Source organism: Tamandua tetradactyla, chromosome 12 (assembly GCF_023851605.1).
Source record: "Tamandua tetradactyla isolate mTamTet1 chromosome 12, mTamTet1.pri, whole genome shotgun sequence".
NCBI lineage: Eukaryota > Metazoa > Chordata > Mammalia > Pilosa > Myrmecophagidae > Tamandua > Tamandua tetradactyla.
The window spans coordinates 36,707,102-36,730,690 of record NC_135338.1 but is presented as its reverse complement, the minus strand read 5'-3'; the positions used below and the strand labels follow the sequence as shown (position 1 = coordinate 36,730,690).

Here is a 23,589-nt window from a genome sequence, read left to right as displayed (position 1 = left end):
CAAGAGCTTTTAGAATCTATGATCCCATGAATGTGTGGAGTGGGTACTGGCGTAGGAGGCAAAGAGAGAAGATGTTCATACAGAAGTGTGCAACATGTGTGGTTCTCAAATGAGGGGCAATTTTGCCTTCCAGGGAATGTTTGGCAATGTGTGGAGACATTTTTGATTGTCACAAGCAGGGAGTGCTACTACATATCATAAAATGCAAGGGCAACCCTCACAACAAAGAATTATCTGTTCAAAGTAATCATGCTAAGGTTCAGAAACCCTTCTTTAAGGTGATCAGACTCCATCTTTTGCTCCTCCCTTTGCAACTCCACATAACCTCATATTTTATTATTTTTCTGATCATCCTTGCTTTTGAAGAAACTGGAATTTTTTTCTTTCTTTCTTTTTTTTTTTTTTTTGCATGGGCAGGTACCAGGAAACGAACCCGGGTCTCCAGCATGGCAGGTGAGACCTCTGCCTGCTGAGCCACTGTGGCCCGCCCGAAACTGGAATTTAATGTGCTAAATTATGCTTAAAGTTATTGATCTTCAAACAAACTGGTAACTTTGTTAGTAAGTGTATTAGTTGGGGTTCATTTAGAGAAGTGGAACCACTAGGAGTGTATATGCATCTATATCTGTTTATCTAGATATAGGATTTGTTACAAGAATTTGACCTGACTCAAACGTGGGAACTGATTAAACTGTCTCTATAAGGTGGTTGTTCTCTTGTGTGATGATGGAGCTTGAAAACCATAGGGCAGGCAGTAAGGAAGGGAAGATGGATATAACGTGAGAGAGGGCAGGGACAAGCTAAAACCCATGAGAATAGACCAGGACCTTTATCAGTTCTCACTGCCTCCAACTTTGATGAAGTAAGTGTCCTTCAAGAGAAGCTGTTGCCATTTGTCATGAAGTTAAATACATGTCTGACCCCAGAGTGTGAGAAAGTGAAGTGGGATCCAGGGGAAGGTTGTAGTAGTTGCAAGCCCAGCTGCTGCCTCACATCAACAAGGCAGCCAGAAGAAAAGTGATAGTGGGTGTGAACTGTTTGAAGCATAAAAAACAAAATGGCTACTGCTTCACTTCTACCATCCAAAAAGAGTACAAAAATAGCTCTTGAGGCTCATCCTAATGAAACACAGGAAAGGGAATTCTGGAAATTGTAGTTTAGCCTAGCCAACTTGACATTATAAAGCCACAACAACTGAATCCCAGTTTTGAGAATGTTCAAGTGAAAGATAAGCCTAGAATCCATCTTAGTACAAGTTATGATGTGATACTTTGGTCATGCTGATCTGGAAAGTTTTGAGTTCCTCTCTCCTTTGGAACAGTAAACATCACTTGCAACACGGCCTGCCCACTGTTCTGGCTTAAGAAGCTGTTTCTTAGACTTGATGAGAATTTCTATGCTCCTCGCTTCAAGTTCTAGAAACTTTGTTTTTAAAGAGGTCGAGGGTGTGGAATAATAATGTTCCTGTAAAAGGGAGTGGAGACTTGAGCTTTAAATTCTGATTTCAATCTGGTCATTGCTATAAAATAGATTAATGTTTCAAATATTCTCTTGAACACAGAAAGGAGTTGGAAAAATAACTCCTTGAGTAGTGCTAAAATCTGTATGATATTTCAGTCTACAAAAAAAAATCTAGAAATCCAGAATTCTCTTGGGCAAAGGAGGATCCCCCACTCCCCTGGTACTCTTAGAAGTGGTAAAAGTAATTCATGTCCTGTTGTAGGTCAGGAAATCCTGGAAGATTGGCCCCTTTAAGACTCAGAGACTGAAGTGATCTGGTAGTTAAGGAGTCACAATGACAACTTTCTTGGGTAATTCACCTTGGAAATGTGTTATTACCCTTCAGGACTGAAGTACTGAGAAAGAGAGCCGATCTTCTCAGTTTGGGAGGTGAAATGTAGATGGGTTTATACTTCTCTGGGTTTACTTTACAAAATCTAGATGTTTCTGCCTTAGGGAAGCAGTGCTGTTTCTGTGAGGAGCACAGAGTTTAGTGAAAGGGAGGAATTTTTTTAAAAATATGGTCTAAATTGTTCAGTCCTATTTTTAAAACCTAGGAAGGAATGGAGGGGAAAAGGCCCTGGCTCAAGAGCCCCTGTGAAATCTACTGCTGATAGAAATTCATCTGCTGGAAAAAGCACCTACAGCCTGTGTGCAGGAACATTACTGTGCATTTCTGTTCAGGTTTTACAGCAATACCTGGATTCGTAGGCAGTCAGTGATAAGAAATCGTCCAGGACCCACAGTCATACAGAGACATAGATTATCTCTTCAAGTTCGGAGTCATGAAGGAGAGGTGCCGAAGGCCCCCATCTTGACTGTGACCTGGGCACACACCAATATACCTACACCTTTGTTCCAGAACAGTGAACCCAATTGGTTGGCATCTATCTCTGCAGGAGATGGTCGCTTGGAAATGGACATGCTAAAGGACCTTGAGTCCCTGCAGTTTGAATATGGGGTTCCAGAGGAAAATCGTACCTGGTTATATTTGCAGGGCCGTTCTCGAGGACTGATCATCGAGGCCTGTGCTCATGCAACCTTCTTCTGCAAGCTGTTCTATGTTTTGAGGTAAGCTGGATCCAAGGTCAGGCAGATGGAGAAGAATCTGACTATGGAGAATCCAAATTATGTGAATGTCTTATATTGAAGGATAATTTTGGCAAGAAGAGTGTCTTCTTATCTCTTCCATCCTAGTCAATCACTCCTTGTCTGAAAGGACCACAGAACTTCATACCAGGATCCCTTGGCTGTGGTTACATAATAAAGCATGGATCAGACAATTTCCTTGCAGTGATTAGATTGATCAAATGATTGCTTTATTTCTTCATCTATTTATTTATTCATAGGGGCCTTGGGGTTAGTTCTTTCTCTTGGGTTTGAGCTGATGGCAGATTGCCCCCTTCACAGGAAAGCCACGGGGCTTGGAGGATTCACATAGACATATAGATTATTTATTCATAAGCAGGAATACTGACATTACAGAGAAACTCTCAGTCCAGTGCTGACTTCTGGTATCTTTGTACACACCGTGGCTTCAGACACTTCAATAGGAGGCATGTGTGAGCCTAGTCCCTAGGATGAGGCTCTCAGATTCTATAATATTAGGTCAGTCTAATATTATAAGTCACCTCCTCACTCTATTTCTAGTTTACTTTTCTTTGAAACTAGATTAACTCATGGATTTCTGGGATTAGGTCTTAATTTAACATATTTTAGATAGAACTTATGCCCAGAAAGGCCAGCTGGTCAATGAGTTTACTAAATTGCCTGACTTATAAAGATGCAGAAACCTATAAGTTGCAACCAAGATGAATGGTGAGAAGCTAATATTTTAAACTCCCAGGGGGCATTTTATATTTGGAAAGATCAGACACTGAAAGAAAACTCCTTTCAACCAGGAAAGAAGCCTTAAGCCAAATGTGGCTTGTGATGCTTACATGAGCACTCCCAAACTTAAGACTCCTATCTTTACAGAAATACAGACCAGGCATAATTTTGTCTTTATCTATACATGAAGTAATACCTGATGTATTCAGGGGTCAGACTTTGTTCATATAGGCCCAAGAAAACACAGCTAGAACCAACAGTAAGTGAACTGGAAAGAGTGATCTCAAATCCTTTACCCTCAATTTCTCAGATATGATTTTCTTCAAACCATCTACTTTTATAAATCCTGATGTTCTTAAAAATCTAAGTTATCCAGCATTGTGAATCTGTGCAGAATTGAAATACAAACCAGAATGAGTAGATCTACAGTAGAAGAAGGGTGAGCTCATTCTGATAGCAAATGAAAATTGACCACCATCTGCACAGAGAACAAATAAACCAAAATGAAGGAACTTGCTCACAATATGTCATATGTTATGGAATGTTATATAGTAATGGCTGTGCATAATGATGGTCCTGAATTAAAGAAATGATTAAATATCAAGGTCTTGTCATTAAGAAGGCAGGGAAGTACATTCTACACATAACAACAAATGTTCATTTTAAAAAGTTTTACCAATGTTTTGGTTCCTTGAAGGGGTGTGTTTTAGTTTCTGGACAATTCACTCAGGAGGAAAATTTCATTTTCTAATGATGCTGGATAAATAGCATATAACCAGAATGCCTTATTTCTGAAGTACTTAAGGTGTCACTAGCTTTCTATATAAGGAAGTTAAAGCAGAGAATGTCAGAGGTAAATACTTAAGAGGAGTCACGGTATAGCATGTATTTAGGTATGTAACTGTCTTCTCATTCTCCAGGCAATCATTAGATGAAAATCAAATCTCTATGTGCCTCTCTTCTGGATCATGTGATTTGGCAATTCCTGACGAGTCATTAAAGGTGGGCATCATTGGAGGTGGCCACCTCGGGAAGCAGCTGGCTCAAGTGCTACTTCAGCTTGTGCCCATCCCTGCTGACAGCCTGCGAATCTCTACTCGGAGGCCAGAGACCCTGGGTGAGGAATAGTCATGGTGAAAGGGGGCTTGGGTGTGCTATTGAGGTCTTGACAGAACCATTTTAAAACGGTCCCTTGAAAGAGAAATCCTTGCATGCATTATGTTGAGTTATTTTGGACTTGCTATCCCTGAGAAGAGCTAGAAAAATAGCTTTTAGACTTGATCCTTAAAACAATTTCCTTCTTCATTTAAATGTCTTATATCTGTCTCTCCTCCCTGTGCCCTTGGTAGTGAAATATCTCTTTAGGTCTTTGATGCAGGGAAGCTTTCCAAACAGAGTTCAAATCTTCTAACTTGACCAATTAATACTCTGCAGGCCAACGCAGGTGATTCTTTCCTCCTGATAGGAGGCCAGTTTGGTCTGGGAAAATCTGGCTGGAGTATATAATATCTAAGTAGACCCTCCTAAGTGTGTGTGGGGGGGAAGGCACCTCACAAGCAGGGCGAGAAACAAGAAAACAAGAACTGAAAAATTCTCCTCTGTGAAACAAAACTTAAGCTAAAGGTCCAAATAAAGTTGAAGGGAATGTCAAAGAACAGATAGACAACAAATTCATCCAGCAAGAAAACCCTAGATAAAAGAAGTGAAAGCAATCTCCAGAATAAACTAATTAAGGTAATTAAATGCCTAGACGCCAGCAAAAAAAAAAAAAACAAATCACACTAGGAAAATTGAAGATATGGCCCAATCAAAGGAACAAACCAACAATTCAAATGACATACAGGAGCTGAAACAATTAATTTAGAATGTACGAACAGACATGGAAAGCCTCATCAAAAACCAAATCAATGAATTGAGGGAGGATATAAAGAAGGCAAGGAAAGAACAAAAAGAAGAAACTGAAAGTCTGAAAAAACAAATCACAGAACTTATGGGAATGAAAGACATAGTAGAAGAGATGAAAAAAACAATTGAAACCTACAATGGTAGATTTTGAGAGACAGAACATAGGATTTCAAAACTGGAGGACGGAACATCTGAAATCCGACAAGAAACAGAAACTATAGGGAAAAAAATGGAAAGATATGAGCAGGGACTCAGGGAATTGAAAGATAATATGAAGCACACGAATATACGTGTTGTGGGTGTCCCAGAAGGAGAAGAGAATGGAAAAGGAGGAGAAAAACTAATGGAGGAAATTATCACTGAAAATTTCCCAACTCTTATGAAAGACTTAAAATTACAGATCCAAGAAGTGCAGCGTACCCCAAAGAGAATAGATCCAAATAGACATACTCCAAGACATTTAATAATCAGAATGTCGGAGGTCAAAGAGAAAGAGAGGATCTTGAAAGCAGCAAGAGAAAAGCAATCCATCACATAAAAGGGAAGCCCAATAAGACTATGCGCAGATCTCTCAGCAGAAACCATGGAGGCAAGAAGACAGTGGGATAATATATTTAAATTATTAAAAGAGAAAAACTGCCAACCAAGAATTCTATGTCCAGCAAAACTGTCCTTCAAAAATGAGGGAGTTCCGGAGAAGATGGCGGCTTAGTAAGACGCGCGGATCTTAGTTCCTCCTCCAGAAAAGCAACTAAAGAAACAGAAACAATACAAAACAGCTCCCGGAGTCACGACAGAGACCAAAAAAGACAGCGTACCCCATTCTGGAACGGCTGAACGGGTAGGGAGAATCCACTGCTGTGAGATACCCGAGGGGTGCACGTTTTCCCGGCTGGGGTGGCTGGCGTCTGGGGTCCCCTCCACGCACGTGGCTCCCCGGTCTGACTGGGAACATTGGATAGCGGGGCCCTCCCGTCACGCTTGGCGTCTCGGGCCAGCTGGGCAATTTGGACCGGCACTCCCCCAAGCCACGGCCAGCGACCCCCGCCTCCACGCGCGGTTTTCCGGGCCGACTGCCCCGCAGACAAACGACCGCCACGAGCGCCACCTACTGGGCAGGAAAAGAAAAACAGAGCCCAGAGATTCCACAGGGAGATCTGATCAAATGCCCAGACACCAGCAGAAAATAATGGATGACGCTCGGAAAATTGAAGATATGGCCCAATCAAAGGAACAAACCAATAGTTCAAATGAGATACAGGAGCTGAGACAACTAATGCTGAATATACGAACAGAAATGGAAAAACTCTTCAAAAACCAAATCAATAAATTGAGGGAGGACATGAAGAAGATATGGGCTGAACAAAAAGAAGAAATAGAAAATCTGAAAAAACAAATCACAGAACTTGTGGGAGTGAAGGACAAAGAAGAAAAAATGGAAAAAACAGTGGATACCTACAATGGTAGATCTAAAGAGACAGAAGCTACAATTAGTGAACTGGAGGATGGAACAACTGAATTCCAAAAAGAAACAGAAACTATAGGGAAAAGAATGGAAAAACTTGAGCAGGGAATCAGGGAACTGAATGACAATATGAAGCGCACAAATATACGTGTTGTGGGTGTCCCAGAAGGAGAAGAGAAGGGAAAAGGAGGAGAAAAACTAATGGAAGAAATTATCACTGAAAATTTCCCAACTCTTATGAAAGACCTAAATATACAGATCCAAGAAGTGCAGCGCACCCCAAAGAGAATAGACCCAAATAGGCGTTCTCCAAGACATTTACTAGTTAGAATGTCAGAGGTCAAAGAGAAAGAGAGGATCTTGAAAGCAGCAAGAGAAAAACAATCCATCACATACAAGGGAAACCCAATAAGACTATGTGTAGATTTCTCAGCAGAAACCATGGAAGCTAGAAGACAGTGGGATGATATATTTAAATCACTAAAAGAGAAAAACTGCCAACCAAGACTCCTATATCCAGCAAAATTGTCCTTCAAAAATGAAGGAGAAATTAAAACATTTATAGACAAAAAGTCACTGAGAGAATTTGTGACCAAGAGACCAGCTCTGCAAGAAATACTAAAGGGAGCACTAGAGTCAGATACGAAAAGACAGAAGAGAGAGGTATGGAGTAAAGTGTAGAAAGAAGGAAAATCAGATATGATATATATAATACAAAAGCCAAAATGGTAGAGGAAAATATTATCCAAACAGTAATAACACTAAAAGTTAATGGACTGAATTTCCCAATCAAAAGACATAGAATGGCAGAATGGATTCAGCTTTAAGACAAGATAAACTTATGAACCATGTAATAACATGGATGGACCTAGAGAATATTATGCTGAGTGAATCCAGCCAAAAACTAAAGGACAAATACTGTATGGTCCCACTGATGTGAACGGACATTCGAGAATAAACTTGAAATATGTCATTGGTAACAGAGTTCAGCAGGAGTTAGAAACAGGGTAAGACAATGGGTAATTGAAGCTGAAGGGATACAGACTGTGCAACAGGACTAGATACAAAAACTCAAAAATGGACAGCACAATAATACCTAATTGTAAAGTAATCATGTTAAAACACTGAATGAAGCTGCATCTGAGCTATAGGTTTTTGTTTTGTTTTGTTTTGTTTTGTTTTGATTTTACTATTATTACTTTTATTTTTTTCTCTATATTAACATTCTATATCTTTTTCGGTTATGTTGCTAGTTCTTCTAAACCAATGCAAATGTACTAAGAAATGATGATCATGCATCCATGTGATGATGTTAAGAATTAATGATTGCATGTGTAGAATGGTATGATCTCTAAATGTTGGGTTAATTTCTTTTTTTCCGTTAATTAAAAAAAAAAAAAAAGAGAAGGGATAATTGGAGATGAAGGGATACAGACTGTACAACGGGACTGGATATAAAAACTCAGAAATGGACAGCACAATACTACCCAATTGTAATGCAATTATATTAAAACACTGAATGAAGCTGCATGTGAGGTATAGGTTTTTTGTTTTTGTTTTTTTTGTTTTTTTTTCTTTCTATTATTGTTTTAATTCTTATTCTGTTGTCTTTTTATTTCTTTTTCTAAATTGATGCAAATGTACTAAGAAATGATGAATATGCAACTATGTGATGTTATTAAGAATTACTGATTGTACATGTAGATTGGAATGATTTCTAATTGTTTTGTTAATTCTTTTTTTAATTAATAAAAAAAAATGAGGGAGAAATTAAAACATTTTCAGACAAAAAAATCACTGAGAGAATTTGTGACCAAGAGACCAGCTCTGCAAGAAATACTAAAGGGAACACTAGAGACAGATGCGAAGACAGAAGGGAGAGGTGTGGAGAAGAGTGTAGAAAGGAAGACTATGAGTAAAGGTAAAAAGAAGGAAAATTAGATATGACATATAAAATCCAGAAGGCAAAATAGTAGAAGAAAGTACTACCCATGCAGTAATAACACTGAATGTTAATGGATTAAACTCTCCAATCAAAAGCCATAGCCTGGCAGAATGGATTACAAAACAGGGCCCATCTATATGCTGTCTCAAAGGACATGAGGCCAAGGACACAAATGGACATTTACACACCAATGTTTATAGCGGCATTATTAACAATTACCAAGAGATGGAAACAGCTAAAGTGTCCATCAACAGAGAGTTGACTAAACAAACTGTGACATTTACATAAGATGGAATATTATGCAACTGTAAGACAGAATAAACTTATGAAGTATGTAACAACATGGATGGACCTTAAGGACATTATGCTGAATGTGATTAGCCAGAAACAAAAGGACAAATACTGTATGGTCTCATTGATATGAACTGACATTAGTGAATAAACTTGGAATATTTCCTTGGTAACAGAAACCATCAGGAGATAGAAATAGGGTGAGATATTGGGTAATTGGAGCTGAAGGGATACAGATTGTGCAACAGGACTGAATATAAAAACTCAGAAATGGACAGCACAATACTACCTAAGTGTAATGTAATTATGTTAAAACAGTGAATGAAGCTGCATGTGAGAATGATAGAGGGAGGAGGGCTGGGGACATAAATAAAATCAGAAAGAAAGATAGATGGTAAAGATCAAGATGGTATAATCTAGGGATGCCTAGAGTGTATAATAATAGTGAAATGTACAATGTACAAATTTTAAAAATGTTTTTGCATGAGGAAGAACAAAGGAATGTCATTATTGCAGGGTGCTGAAAATAGATGATATTACTTTAAAATGTCACCTTATGTGTGAGACTAAAGCAAAAAATATTTGTTACAAAATTTATATTTTGACTAGAGCATTTCCTAATATAACTCATGTAGATAGTTTGATTGAATGTCATAAGTACTTGGAATCTCAGGTAGGACATGAGATTTTGTTGGTTTGTCCAGAGTGATGCCCCGATGAATCCCAGAGTGATTTGATCAGTGAATAAAAAAGTATTTGCAAGCCCCCTTCAGGGAATGGTGAGAGTGGGGAGAAATTCAACTTCCCCAAGTTGAATTCTTGATATTCTCACAAGCAGTGTGGACAACCAAAGCTATAGGCTGAGCCCCCAGTCTTGGGGTTTGTTCATATGAAACTTAACCCCACAAAGGATAGGTCAAGTCTACTTAAAATTTAGGCCTAAGAGTCACCCCCAAGAGAGCCTCTTCTGTTGCTCAGATGTGGCCTCTCTCTCCAGCCAAGATGACAAGCAGTCTCACCACCCTCCCCCTCTCTGCGTGGGACATGACTCCCAGGGGTGTGGACCTTCCTGGCAACATGGGACAGAGATCCTGGAACGAGCTGAGACTCAGCATCAAGGGACTGAGAAAAACCCTAGAATGAGCTGAGAATTAACATCAAGGGATTGAGAGAACCTTCTCAACCAAAGGGGGAAAAGTGAAATGAGACTGTCAATGGCTGAGAGATTCCAAACAAAGTCAAGAGGTTATCCTGGAGGTTATTCTTACGCATTAAGTAGGTATCACCTTGTTATCCAAGATGTAATGGAGAGGCTGGGGGGAACTGCCTGAAAATGTGGAGCTGTGTTCCAGTAGCCATGTTTCTTGATGATGATTGAACAATGATATAGTTTTCACAATGAGACTCTGTGAATGTGAAAACCTTGTGTCTGATGCTCCTTTTAGCTACTATATCAACAGAAGAGTAGAACATATGGAATAAAAATAAATAATAGGGGGAACAAATGTTAAAATAAATTTAGTTTGAAATGCTAGTGGTAAATGAAAGCGAGGGGTAAGGGGTATGGTATGTATAATCTTTTTTTTTCTCTGTTATCGTTTTATTTCTTTTTCTGTTGTCTTTTTATTTCTTTTTCTAAATCGATGCAAATGTTCTAAGAAATGATGAATATGTAACTATGTGATGATATTAAGAATTACTGATTATATATGTAGAATGGAATGATATCTTAATGTTTTGTTTTTTAATTTTTTTTAATTAATAAAAAAAGTGAAAAAGAAAAAAAAAAAGTCTACAGGAAGTCGCATAGTCCCCCAAGGGTTTCCTTGTGCTCCCTGGTAATTCTCTCTCTACCTCCTTACATTGCCACCCATCCAGGAAACAACTGATCTGATTTCTGTCACCATAGATTAGTTTGCGTTTTCTAGAAATTTATATAAATGGAATAATACAGTATGTACTTTTCTTTTTGTCTGACTTCTTATATTTAGTAGCGATTATTTTGATATTTAAACATGTTGTTTCGTATATCAATATCCTTTTTATTTCTAACTAGTGTTCTATTGCAGGACTATTCCACAGTTTGTTTATCCATTCATCTGTTGATGGACTTTTGGGATGATTCCAGTTTGGGGCTATTATAAATAAAGCTGCTGTGTACTTTTGTGTACAAGTGTTTATGTGGACATATGTTTTCACTGCTTTTGTGTATATACCTAGGAGTAGAATGGCTGGGTCATGTAGCAGGTGTGTGCTTAAGTTTTTTTTGCATAGGCTGGCACCGGGAATCGAACCCATGTCTCCACCACTGACCCACTGTCACACTGCCCTATGCTTAATTTTTAAATAAACTTCTAGTATATTTTTTCAAATTGACCTTGAAAAAAATGTGTTAATGCTTAATTTTTCATCAGCATTATATAGGAACACCCATTTCTTTTTTTTTTTTAAGTAGAAAGTCTGCTTTTATTACAAATTGTACTTGACAAAGAATTATATTAATGATAGAAAAAGATAGAAACAAGGGTGAGAAGGCAAGTTCTATGGGGAGATGCTCATGGGAGGATGTTAAGAAATGTTTGGAAATGGGTAGCCATCAGCAGTTAAGAGCTCCAAGAGGGCAGCTAACTCTTATGATGAAAACTATCTCATTTTCTATATCTTTCTCTGGCCAGTCTATCAGCTTCTTCATTGCCTCTGATGCCACAATGAGCAGGAACATATTGCCATTTAATATCCATTCCTTGGGAAGCTTGATCAATCTTCTGAAATTCTGCTTTATTGACAACATCTCTTCCAGAAGCTGCTTTCCATCCATTGTCTTTCCAGTTACCAATCCATTCTGTCATGCCTTTGATGACAAACTGGCTATCTGTTCCAATGGTGAGTTCATTCATGTTTTGGCTCCTGGCTTGCTTAATGGCTTTGTGGGCTGCCTGCAGTTCAGCTGTTTGGTTTGTCTGCCATCCAGAAACCCTCTCATGTGCATTTAGAGGATGGCCAGGTCCCCAATAGACTCCAATTCTTGCTTCTGCACCATCTCTTCCATTATTTTTGCAGCTGCCATCTATATAAACATCTATCTGATCTGAGCCCCAGCCAGAAGCCTGTCCGCGTCATCTCCAGGAGCTCATGTCGTCCTTTTCCAGTCCCAACGCTCAGCGTCATCCGGGCTCCAGTTATGGGGTGTCTTTGGTCTCCCGGAACACCCATTTCTTACATATACCCTTGTCAATTCTAGAAATCATTTTTTTAATTACCATTTTCATGTCTTTTAGAATTTTTGTTTTAATACATCTTTAATTGATTGCTAGGAGACTTGATTTTTTTCATATGTTTATTGCTATTTCATTTTTTCTGAGTTGCTTTGCCTAATTTTTCTGTTGGAGTAGCTTTATTTTTGTTATTTATTTATATATATTTTTATTTTTTTGTATGGTGTATGGTGGGGTCACATTTCATTATTTTTCTATGCTAGTATCCTATTATTACAGCACCATTTGTTGAATTTTTGTTTGTTTCACTTATTTTTTGGGAAGTACATGGACTGGGAATCGAATTTGGGTCTCCCACATGATTTCTCATTTTAAGGAACCTTTAAAAATTTTATCACCCAATGCAAATTTCTTAATCCCATCAATAAGACTAGTACATTTGATATTTCAATAGAATGCATATATTCTTTGGGAAGCAGTTTGTTTATCCATAGTAAAAATTGTTAAGGAAGAATTCAGAATGCACAGTGTCAGCTTCAATGTACTTCTGATAACAATGCATTAAAGAATGATGGATATGCATGTTTTCTAAACTTCCTCTTTGTCCTATCCATCTCCTAGGTTTATGAGTATCCAGATAACCTCAGCATCAAATTTATCATGTATTCTTGGTGGTTAAGATAAGAATTCACCTCTCCAATGTCTGTAATATTCTGTTTTCCAATAACACTTAAAACATACTACCAGATGTGAGTTTACGTTTTAAATATTTACTTTTGGAAATCCATATTGCAATAAGTATAAGCAAATGATTACCTACCAATGAGTGTTTCTGTGATACTAGGTGAGTTATCACATCTCTCCTACATTTATAAAAATCCAGTTAACATTAAATTGGTTAAGTAAATCTTTCCAAATTCCTCCTAGCCTCCTCTGACCTTTACGCTTCCACTTCCCTAAGTTTTCTCACCAACTGATGCCATTAGCTGTGTAACTTTAGGGTAAGTCACATAACTTCTTGAAGCCTCAGTTTCCTCATCTATAATATGGGAATAATACTAGTCTCTACCTCATAAGGTTCTTGTGTGGATTACCTTAGGTAATATAGATAAAGTCCTTTATACATTATCTGATTCATGTTAGATATTCAAGTAAATTGGAAGAGAAGGCTTCTTTGAAAATTTTTTTCCTAAAGAAAAAAATCTGAAAAAGCCCAGCATTTGCTCTAAAAAGTAGGATAAGGAAGAATTATTTTATGATCTCAAGCACTGCTGCAGTGGCACCAGCTGCTTTAATAATGGTAGTTAGAGTGCTGCTGCATGATTTTTAGAAGGCTGTGACAATGTCTTATGATTTGTGTGGGGACAAGAGCTGGGTTGATTTATTGAGATAAAATAATGATCACCTTCTCATCATTGATGTTCAGGTCAAACTCCTTTGCATCGTGCTCTTTCTGTCTTCCTTTATCCCTCTCAGATGAGCTCCAGAAAGTAGGAGTACAGTGCTTTTACCATAACTCTTTTCTGGTGAAGTGGGCCAACGTGATCTTCCTCTGCTGCCTGCCTTCTCAGCTGCCCAATATCTGCTTAGAAATTCAATCCAGCCTTGAGAAAGCCTGCATTGTGTTCAGCTTTACAGCTGCCATCCCAATAACCAGGTACCTTGTTTGGGTGAGAATAGAAGTGGCAGAATTGTCTCCTCATCTCTGGCTTCAGTACCCACCTTCACCCCAGCACTACCTCCTGAGGTTTGTCATTCCCAGTAATAAGATGGAAGCAACTTTATCTGCAGAAGGAAACCCCTATCAGCCTTTCTGTTTGTGTCTTCCCCACTCTCCACAAACTGTAAGTGAAACGTTGTACTAAGCAGCCACAGCACTTGTAGGCGGTACATTTTCTTTGATGTGCAAATGTTTATAACTGTAATAGAACATTACCTCCCACTAATTGAAGTGGAATAGTATTCCCCTTATGCATCAGTAAGAACAACCACCGGTCAAAAACAAGTTATTGAAAGCAAGCATCAAATATTATACCCCTACTCTAGCCCAGTGTCTGACATATAATAACATGCAATAGCCTTTGTTAGATGGATGGATGAGCAATCCAACTAACAAGTAATGCCCTCTGCGCAGATCTGTATTTGCCTCTAAACAGTGCTGTGCCACACACTCTGTTGCTGGGTTGGATGTGAGCGCAATGGATTATGCTATTGTCTATTCCAGTCCTGGCATGACATGCCCTGTCTTGGTGGTTTTACTTCCAGGTTGAAATTACTACTGAACCACACCAATATCTTGCGGCCTCAGTATCAGTGTGCTGGTGATTTTGTCAACATCTGGGGGACCAATAAGGAAATTGCAACTGCTCTCCAAGATCCTGTGATTCTTCGGGCTACCTGCCCTTACAGTCCTGCTGGTAGGTTCACTATATTTTTTGTACTTTTCTGAAAACTACCTTCACTTCAGACCGTTACTATCCTACTAAATACAATATAAAGGCGGGGAGGGGGGGAAGTACAAGGTGAATATACTCTCAGCTATTTAGGTTTTGAATGAGAATAGTGTTTGGTTGTAAAAAAAAAAAAAAAAAAAAGCAGCCTTTATTAGAGAGAGCTGGGAAGACTGATTATTTGGATCCTTAAAGAATGAACTGGAAACAACCCAAGGAGATAGCATATTTTAACTAGTTCCTAAGAAAGATACAATGTCTGGGACTAAAATGGCTTTTCCCTGTTCTGATCTTGCCATTTCCTCTGGTCTCTTCTCTTTATGGCAAGGACCATTCTAGAGAAGGTTTGCCATTAGCAATGTCTGCATTAATCATATCTGTCCTCCTGGGGTATGGCTAGCACTTAAGAAGTGTTACAAAGAGTAGAAATAGGGCTCTTGGCCTAGGAAGGAGGAGTGTTACCTTGAGCTTCAGATTACCAGTTTGTCTTGGAAAAAAAGTGGCTTTTTCCCAAGACAAATTGGAAAAGAGAATCCCAATTCTCTTGCTGGGATTTGTCCTGGGTTACCTGCAAGTCATTTTTGATGTTGCTAACTGATTTTAACCTTCTCATTATGTGTAGGGGGAATTACCCTCAACATCAAGTGGCTGGAGGGAATTTTCTATGCAGCCCTAAACACCTGTACGACAAAGAGCATGTATCACTCAAGTGTGCTGGAGCTTTTGAACCAACTATTTCTCTCTGTGCACTTTAAGGACTGTGGGGAAGACCGAGCATCTTGTCCAAAATTTCAATTAACAGATTTTGTCAGCAAAGTTTATGCTAAGAACCTACCACAGAAAAGGTGAGATGTCAGACAGCTGCCCATTCGAATTTTTCCCACATTCTCCTCTTAGCAGATGATTTTTTCTTTTTTCTTTTCCTATGTTACCTTTGTAATTTTATAAAATTAATACATTCTTGTTATAGAAACTCCAACAAGCACAAAAGTGAAAGCCCTCCTTTGCCCCTGAAATCCCATTTCATATGCATATATTTTTCAATCTTTTTCTATGCATTTAAAAATGTATATTTATATTGTCATTATATTATAATGTATGCATATCTGTATCTCTATATATATTTTAGAAACATGAGGACGATATATATACCACTTTTTCACTTGCTGTATCATTGATATAATCATTTCAGTTTGAGCAGCTGCATAGGCTTCCTTTAGATTATTTAATTAAATTTATTAACCCTATCTGCTTTTGATGGAGATGTAGTCCTGCTCCCACCCCAAATTTTGCATTTTCTGTTATATAGATACCTAGAAAATTTTCTGGGTCAAAGGTCATATATATGTTAAATTCTGATAGGCATTTCCAAATTGCTTTACAAAAACCTGGTGCTTATTTACATTTCCACCAACAGCATGTGAGAGTGTTGTTTTTCTATACCTTTATATTATATGGTCAGTTTCTTTAGTCTTTGATAATCTACATAAGCAAAAGTGGTTGCTTTTGTTACCAGTGACTTCCATGTCACAAGATTCACTGGACACTTTGAAATTCTTTTCTTCCTTGACTATTGAACATGCCATCCTTCTTAAAAGAATATCTTCTCTTCGTGTTCATGATACTCTCACATTTTCTTCCTGTCTTTCTGCTTCCACCTTTATCTACCGCATCTTTAAATCCGGGAGTTTTCAGGTTTTTGTTGTAGACTCTTTTCTTTTCATTCTGTACTTTGTTTCTGAGTGATATTTTCCATGTTAGACTTAGGTGCCAGCTTCATGCTGAAAGCACATAACTATATATGTCTTGCCTAGAATATCAATTTCACACCCAGGTAAGTGTGTACTCACCATCTCCACTCAAATTCAACAAATTAAAGCAAACCTGCAGGCAGGCTCTGGTGGTTGAGCAGGCAGAGTTCTCGTCTGCCCTACCAGAGACCCGGGTTCAATTTCCAGTGCCTGCCCATGCCAAAAAAAAGCAAACCTGCTCTTCCAGTGTTTCTTATCTAATGAAAACTGATTCACTAAGTTGTCCAAGACAGAACCCCGGGAGTAATCCTTGAGTCTTCCCCCTCTCTTATCTTGGTATTCTGATCAGTCACCAATGGGCAGGTTATTCAGTAAGCCTGTGACACACTTTCAGTTGGGGGTTTTTCTTCCCCATCATCCTGGGAACTCCCCTCACTTCTCTTTCTATTTTGGAACTTTGTTTTCTTGATCCTTCTTCCCCTGTCTTGTTTACCCCTTCATTTTGTTTGAATACATCCTCTGGAGTTTCCTAACAAAAGGTGACACAGGTATTAATTTTTAGAGGTTTTTTACATCCAAAAGTGTTGTTATTCTAATCTAATAGTTTGAAAACATGGTTAGGTATAGAATTCTAGTTTGGAAATAATTTTCCCTCAAAATTTTGAAGGCATTGCTCCCTTGTCTTTCAGCTTCCAGAGTTACTAGTAAGAGGCCCAGTGCCATTCCAGGTTTTGATCCTTTGTATGAAATCTGTTTTCTCTCAGACTAGAATTCTTTCCAATTCTAGTATCCTAAAATTTTATGATGTGCCATGATGTGGGTCTATTTTAATTCATTCTCTTGGGTCTCTCCATTTTTCTTTTGAACTTTGAAAAATATTGTGGGGCTGGCAATGGTGGCTCAGTGGCAGAATTTATGCCTGCCGTGTTGGAGTCCTGGGTTCGATTCCCGGTGCCTGCCCATGTTTAAAAAAAATATATATATATATATATATATAGTGAAATAATATACACATCCAGAAAAATGTATATCCTACAAATCCATACATATACAGTTTAACTAATTGTTGTAAAGCAAATGCCCATGTAACTATCACCCATAAAAGAGAAAGAACATTCACAGTGGGCTCTTTCAATCCAGATGTCAAGTTCTCTGATTTTCTCCAATTATCTTTAATCATTTCCTCCCTACCCCTTTGCTTTCTCTTTTTCTGGATGTATACATTAGTCATATGTTGGACCTCATGGACTGATCCTCTGATTTTTCTCTTCTTTCTTCTGTTTTCATTTTCTTTATCTTTTCCTTCTGCTTTCTGAGATATTTCCTCAACTATATTGTTTTTGCTATCAGATCTTGATAGCAAAATGTTTTCATTTTTGCTACCTTATTTTGAAATTCAAAAAATTTCTTTCTTCTCTGAATATTCCTTTTTCTATATAGCATTGGTTGTCATTTTATTACGCATTATCATCTTATCCATTTGAAAATATAAATTATAGTTTTAAAAAATTCTTCTCTGGATGCTCTGTTTCCTCCAAGTTATTTTATGATCATTCATTTGCGTTTCTTTTTTCATTTTAGATGCTCAAATATTTGGTGAACCTTGACTGCTTGCTCAAATTTAAGATCCTGGTTATTAAAAAGCTGCTTGGAAGCTCTGTGTTTGCTATTGTGTTCTTTACCATAGAGTAAAATGATTACCCTTTTCCTTAGGAAACTAAGGTGTCCAAAGTCTTTTCTCTGGATAATGGTGTCTTTTTTTTTTCTTGGGTTTCCAGACTTCTTTCATTCTCCTGCCTAGAAGAGATAACCTGGCTATGAGCTTCTCCAAATTAGGGAAAGAAGGCCTAGATATGGGTGGTGGGTGGTGGGTGGTGGGTGTAGGAAGGTAGGGTGAGGGGAGTCTTAATAAGTATGTACATTTTCACTTAATTTTTTCTCTTTTCAGTGTGATGCCTCATGCTTTCAACAATGCCTATTGCCCCCTATCCAGAGACCCTCTGTTCAACCTTCTCCAGAGTATAAACCTTCTATTGGGGAGAGAGAGGGGTGGCCTCCTGATTGTGCAGTATTGGGAGGAGTACCCAGGGTTCTTTCTACTTTTAAAAATCTTCAACCAGTCATCCTGTTTTTAATGTTACCTTACTCCTACTTCTAGAAATACTTAGTACTACTACTTTCTGAGTCTTTTATAGGTTCTGTGTTGTAAATGGAATGTTTCTTGGCTTTCCCCATTGCTGACTTAGGATTCCGCTTTCTGGTGTTGACTTAGATTTATTACTTGCCTATATTCTTTCCAACTTCCAAATTTTTGTTGTTCTTGTGTCCTCTCTCATTCTCATTTTGGGTCCTTTAATATTTTTCATTTGAATTGTTATATTTTACTTATTTTTCTATAGGAGGTTTTCAGTAGGAAAAGTAACCCTCTGTGAAGCTTGTTGGAAATATTTCCCCTGTTTATTAGTTCCTTTTCTTTGGTATTATTTGTGGTTAAGAGAATTCTTTTTTTTTTTAATGCAATTCTACTGAGATATATTCACATACCATATAATCATCCAAAGTGAACAATCAGTGGTTCACAGTATCATCATATAGTTGTGCATTCATCAACACAATCAATTTTTGAACATTTTCATTATTCTAAAAAAAATACTAAAAAGAACACCAAGAACATCCCGTACCCCTGACCTCCTCACCGCATTATTTATTTACTTATTGTCTTTATTTTCTTACTCATCCGTCCATACACTGGATGAAAGGAATGTTAGTCATAAGGTTTTCACAATTACACAGTCACACCCTAAACCCATATATCCATATAGCTATAGGCAAACCTATAGGTATGCCTAAGAGTTACTTCCATGGAACCTCTTCTGTTGCTCAGATGTGGCCTCTCTGTATCTAAGCCCAACTCTGCAAATAAACATCTCTTCCTTCAGTCTCATACAGAAGTTGAAGTTTAAAACACAGTCAATATAATCCTTTACGTTTTAGTTTGATTAACCTTAGTCCTAACCAGATCAGCTTCATTCATATCTCTCATTGACGTCTGATCTCTTTTCCAGCTTTTTTTAAAGTTGCTGTATGGGGTAATGCTGACTTTTGCAGCTGCAAAACTCTAGCTCTGAGTCTCAGGTGTCACACAGATACCCAAAGTTCTAGGGAATGACCAGATTATACACAAATTGCTCAGCATATCAGAATTTAGAAATAACTGTTACAACTCAAGAATGGATATGAGTGCTGTAAGTGCTTACAATCAAGGAAACTTTACAATAAGCCTTTCTCTTGATAATCTGTACTTTCAAATTCAAGTCTCAGAGTTTGCACATTAGAGTTAGTCCATATTAATGAGATGTTATAATACTCATCTTTTTGTTTCTGGCTTATTTCACTCAACATACTGTCCTCAAGGTTCATTCACTTAGTTGCATGCCTCACAACTTCATTCCTTCTTGCAGCTGTTCAATGTTTCATTGTATGTATATATCATAGTTTGCTCTTCCATTCTTCAGTCAATGTACCCTTGGGCCATTTCCAACCATTGCAAATCTTGAACACTGCCACCATAAACACCAGTGTGAGAATGTCCATTCATGCCACTGTTTTCAGTTTTTCCAAGCATACACCTAATAAAAGTGTTGCAGGGTCACGTGGCAACCCTATACTTCGGCTCCTGTGGAACCACTACACTGCCCTCCAGAGAAGCTGAAGCTTTCCACCTCCCTACCAAGAGTGAATATGTACATCTCTTGCTCAACATTTTCTCCAGTACCCGTATCTTCTGTTTATTTTTAAAATGGTTTTAGTTGCACATCATGCAATACATCCTAAGTAAACAATCGATGGTTCTTGGAATAATCACATAATTATGCATTTAATACCATACTCTATATAAGGACATTTCCATTTCTTCCACAAAGAAAGAAGAAGAGGGAAAAAAAGAAAAATAAGAAAGAGTAAAATAAAAAGGAGAAACAACAATACCACCACCAAGAATCCTATTCCCCTCCCTTATATTACCCCTCTTACTGACATTTAGCTTTGGTACATTGCCTTTATTACAGTTAATGGAAGCATATTACAATGTTACTGTTAACTATAGACTCTAGTTTGCATTGATTATATATTTCCATATACTATCCCATTTTCAACATCTTGCAAGGTTAACATTCATTTGTTCTCCCTCATGTAAAAACTTTATCATATATGTACATTTTATCACCATCAGTATCCACTCTAGTTTTCACTAAATTATACAGTCTCGGCCTTTATCTTCTATCTTTCCTTCTGGTGTCATATATGCCCCTAGCCTTCCTCATTCAACCATAATCACACTCAGCTTTGTGCAGTGTACAACATTTTTGTTCTCCTATCAGATGTTATTCTGCATTCCATTTCTGGGTCTTTACAATCAATCCTGTTGAATGTTCTATGCTCTTTCAGCATCAAATGCCCAATCTCTACCCTCTTTCTATCTCTTGATAACCTGTGTTCTCTTTAACTCTCAAATTTCGTTCATTAATGTTAGTTCATATTAGTAAGACCATACAGTATTTGTCCTTTCATTTCTAGATGATTTCACTCAACATAATATCCTCAAGGCTTATCCATGTTGTTGCATGTTTCATGACTTCAGTCTTTCTCACAGTTGTGTAATATTCCATTGTTATATATATACCACAGTTTGTTTAGCCACTTGTCCATTGATGGACATTTGGGCTGTTTCCATTTCTTGGCAATCATGAATAATGCTGCTATAAACATTGGTGTGCAAATGTCCAGTTGTGTCCCTGCCTTCAGTTCCTCTGGATATATACCTAGTAATGTGATTGTTGGATCATATGGCAGTTCTATACCTAGCTTTCTGATGAACCACTAACTGCCTTCCAGAGTGGTTATACCATTCTACAGTCCCTCCAACAGTGAATATATATGCATCTTTCTCCACATCCTCTCTACCACTTGTACTCTTCTATTGTTTTTTTTTATAATGGTTATTCTAGGAGGTGTGAGATGATATCTCATTGTGGTTTTGATTTGCATTTCCCTAATAGCCAATGAGGCTGAACATCTTTTCATATGTTTTTGAGCCATTCGTATCTCCTCTTTGGAAAAGTGTCTGTCCATGTCTTTTGTCCACTTTTTAACTGGGTTGTTTGTCTTTTTATTGTTGAGTTGTAGGATCTCTTTATATATTGCTGAAATGTGGTTTCCAAATAGTGTCTCTTATTGTGTAGGCTGCCCTTCTACTTTCCTGACACAGTTCTTTGATGCACAAAAGTGTTCAGTTTTAAGGAGATCCCATTTATCTATTTCTTCTTGCATTGCTTGCACTTTGGGTGTAAGGTCTAGAAAACCACCTCCTATCACAAGATCTATAAAATATATTCCTATATTTTCTTCTAAAAATTTTATGTTTTATCTCTAATGTTTAGGTGCTTGGTTCATTTTGAGTTAATTTTTATATAGGGAATGAGATAGGGATCCTCTTTCATTCTTTTGGCTATGGGTAGCCAGTTCTCCAAGCACTATTTATTGAAGAGCCTGCTCTGTCCCAGTTGAGTTGATTTGACTGCCTTATCAAATATCAAATGTCTATTGATGAGAGAGTCTATTTCTGAAAACTCAATTCTATTCTGTTGGCTAGTATATCTATGTCAGTACCATGCTGTTTTGAGCACTGCAGCTTTGTAATATGCTTTAAAGTTAGGTAGTGTGAGACCTCCCACTTCATTCCTCTTCCTTAAGATATTTTTAGGTATTCAGGGCACACTGCACCTACAAATAAATTGGTATTGCATTGAATCTATACATCAATTTGGGAACAACTGACATCTTACTTTATTTAATCTTACAATCCATGAACATGGTATGCCCTTCCATTTATTTTGGTCTTCTTTGATTTCTTTTAGCAATTTCTTGTTGTTTTCTGTATAGGACTTTTGTGGCCTTGGTTAAATTTATTCCTAAATATTTCTTTCTTTCTTTCTTCCTTTCTCCTTCCTTCCTTCCTTCCTTCCTTCCTTCCTTCCTTCCTTCCTTCCTTCCTTCCTTCCTTCCTTCCTTCCTTCCTTCCTTCCTTCCTTCCTTCCTTCCTTCCTTCCTTCCTTCCTTCCTTCCTTCCTTCCTTCCTTCCTTCCTCCCTCCCTCCCTCCCTCCCTCCCTCCCTCCCTCCCTCCCTCCCTCCCTCCCTCCCTCCCTCCCTCCCTCCCTCCCTCCCTCCCTCCCTCCCTCCCTCCCTCCCTTCCTTCCTTCCTTCCTTTTCTTCCCTCCCTCCCTCCCTTCTTTCTTTCTTTCCTTGCTAGTGTAAATAAAATTTCCTTATTTATTTCCTCCTCAGGGTTGCTCATTAATAGGGTACTACAATTAATAGAAACACTATGGATTTTTGCATGTTGAAATAATACTCCGACACTTTGTTGTACTCATTTATTAGCTCTATTATGTTTACTGTAGATTGTACAGAATTTTCTGCATGTAATATCATGTTATCTGCAAACAGTGAAAGTTTTACTTCTTCCTTTCCAATGTGGTTGCCTTTTATTTCTTTTTCTTGTCAAATTGCTCCAGCACCATGCCAAATAATGATGGTGACAGTGGCATCTTTGTCTTGTTCCTGATCTGAGAGGAAAAGCTTTCAGTCTTTTCCCATTGAGTATGATGTTAGTTGTGGGTTTTTCATAAAATGCCTTTGTTATTTTGAGGAAGTTCCCTTCTATTCCTTACCTGTAAATTGTTTTCATCAAGAAAGGATGTTAAGTTTTCTCAAATGCCTTTTCTGCATCAATTGAGATGATCATGTGGTTTTTCCGCTTTGATTTATTGATGTTGGTGTATTACATTATCTGATTTTCTTGTGTTAAATGAACCTTGCATTCCTAGAGTAAATCCCACTGGCCACGGTGTATAATTCTTTTAATATGCTGCTGTATTTAATTTGCAGGTATTTTGTGGAGGACTTTTGCATCTATATTCATTAAAAAGATTTGTCTGTAGTTTTCTTTATTTGTAGTATCTTTCTCTGGCTTTAATATTAGGGTGACACTGGCTTCATAGAATGGGTTAGGTAGCCTTTCCTCCTCTTCAATTTTTTTGAAGAGTTTGATCAAGATTGGTACTAATTCTTTCTCGAATGCTTGGTAGAATTCAGATGTGAAGCCATCTGGTCTGGACTTTTATTTGGGGGGAGTTTTTTAATGACTGATTCAGTCTGTTTCCTTGTGATTGGTTTGTT

General features: G+C 37.9%; 1 protein-coding gene across 2 annotated transcripts in view; it reads left to right on the top strand.

Moving 5' to 3' along the window:
- Positions 1-478: 478 nt before the first annotated feature.
- The window catches only part of NOXRED1 (NADP dependent oxidoreductase domain containing 1), a 51,743-nt gene continuing 28,632 nt past the window's right edge, over positions 479-23,589 (top strand). Inside the window, exons 1-6 of one of the 2 annotated variants that reach the window (XM_077123189.1) lie at positions 479-2,571; positions 4,251-4,447; positions 13,628-13,808; positions 14,417-14,568; positions 15,224-15,446; positions 17,934-18,007. In XM_077123189.1, coding sequence (XP_076979304.1) covers positions 2,417-2,571; positions 4,251-4,447; positions 13,628-13,808; positions 14,417-14,568; positions 15,224-15,446; positions 17,934-17,952 — 927 coding nt within the window. In that variant the 5' untranslated portion in view covers positions 479-2,416 and the 3' untranslated portion in view covers positions 17,953-18,007. Of the gene's footprint in view, positions 2,572-4,250; positions 4,448-13,627; positions 13,809-14,416; positions 14,569-15,223; positions 15,447-17,933; positions 18,008-23,589 lie in introns of those variants that run through there. The other variant, XM_077123188.1, reaches the window with a different exon arrangement.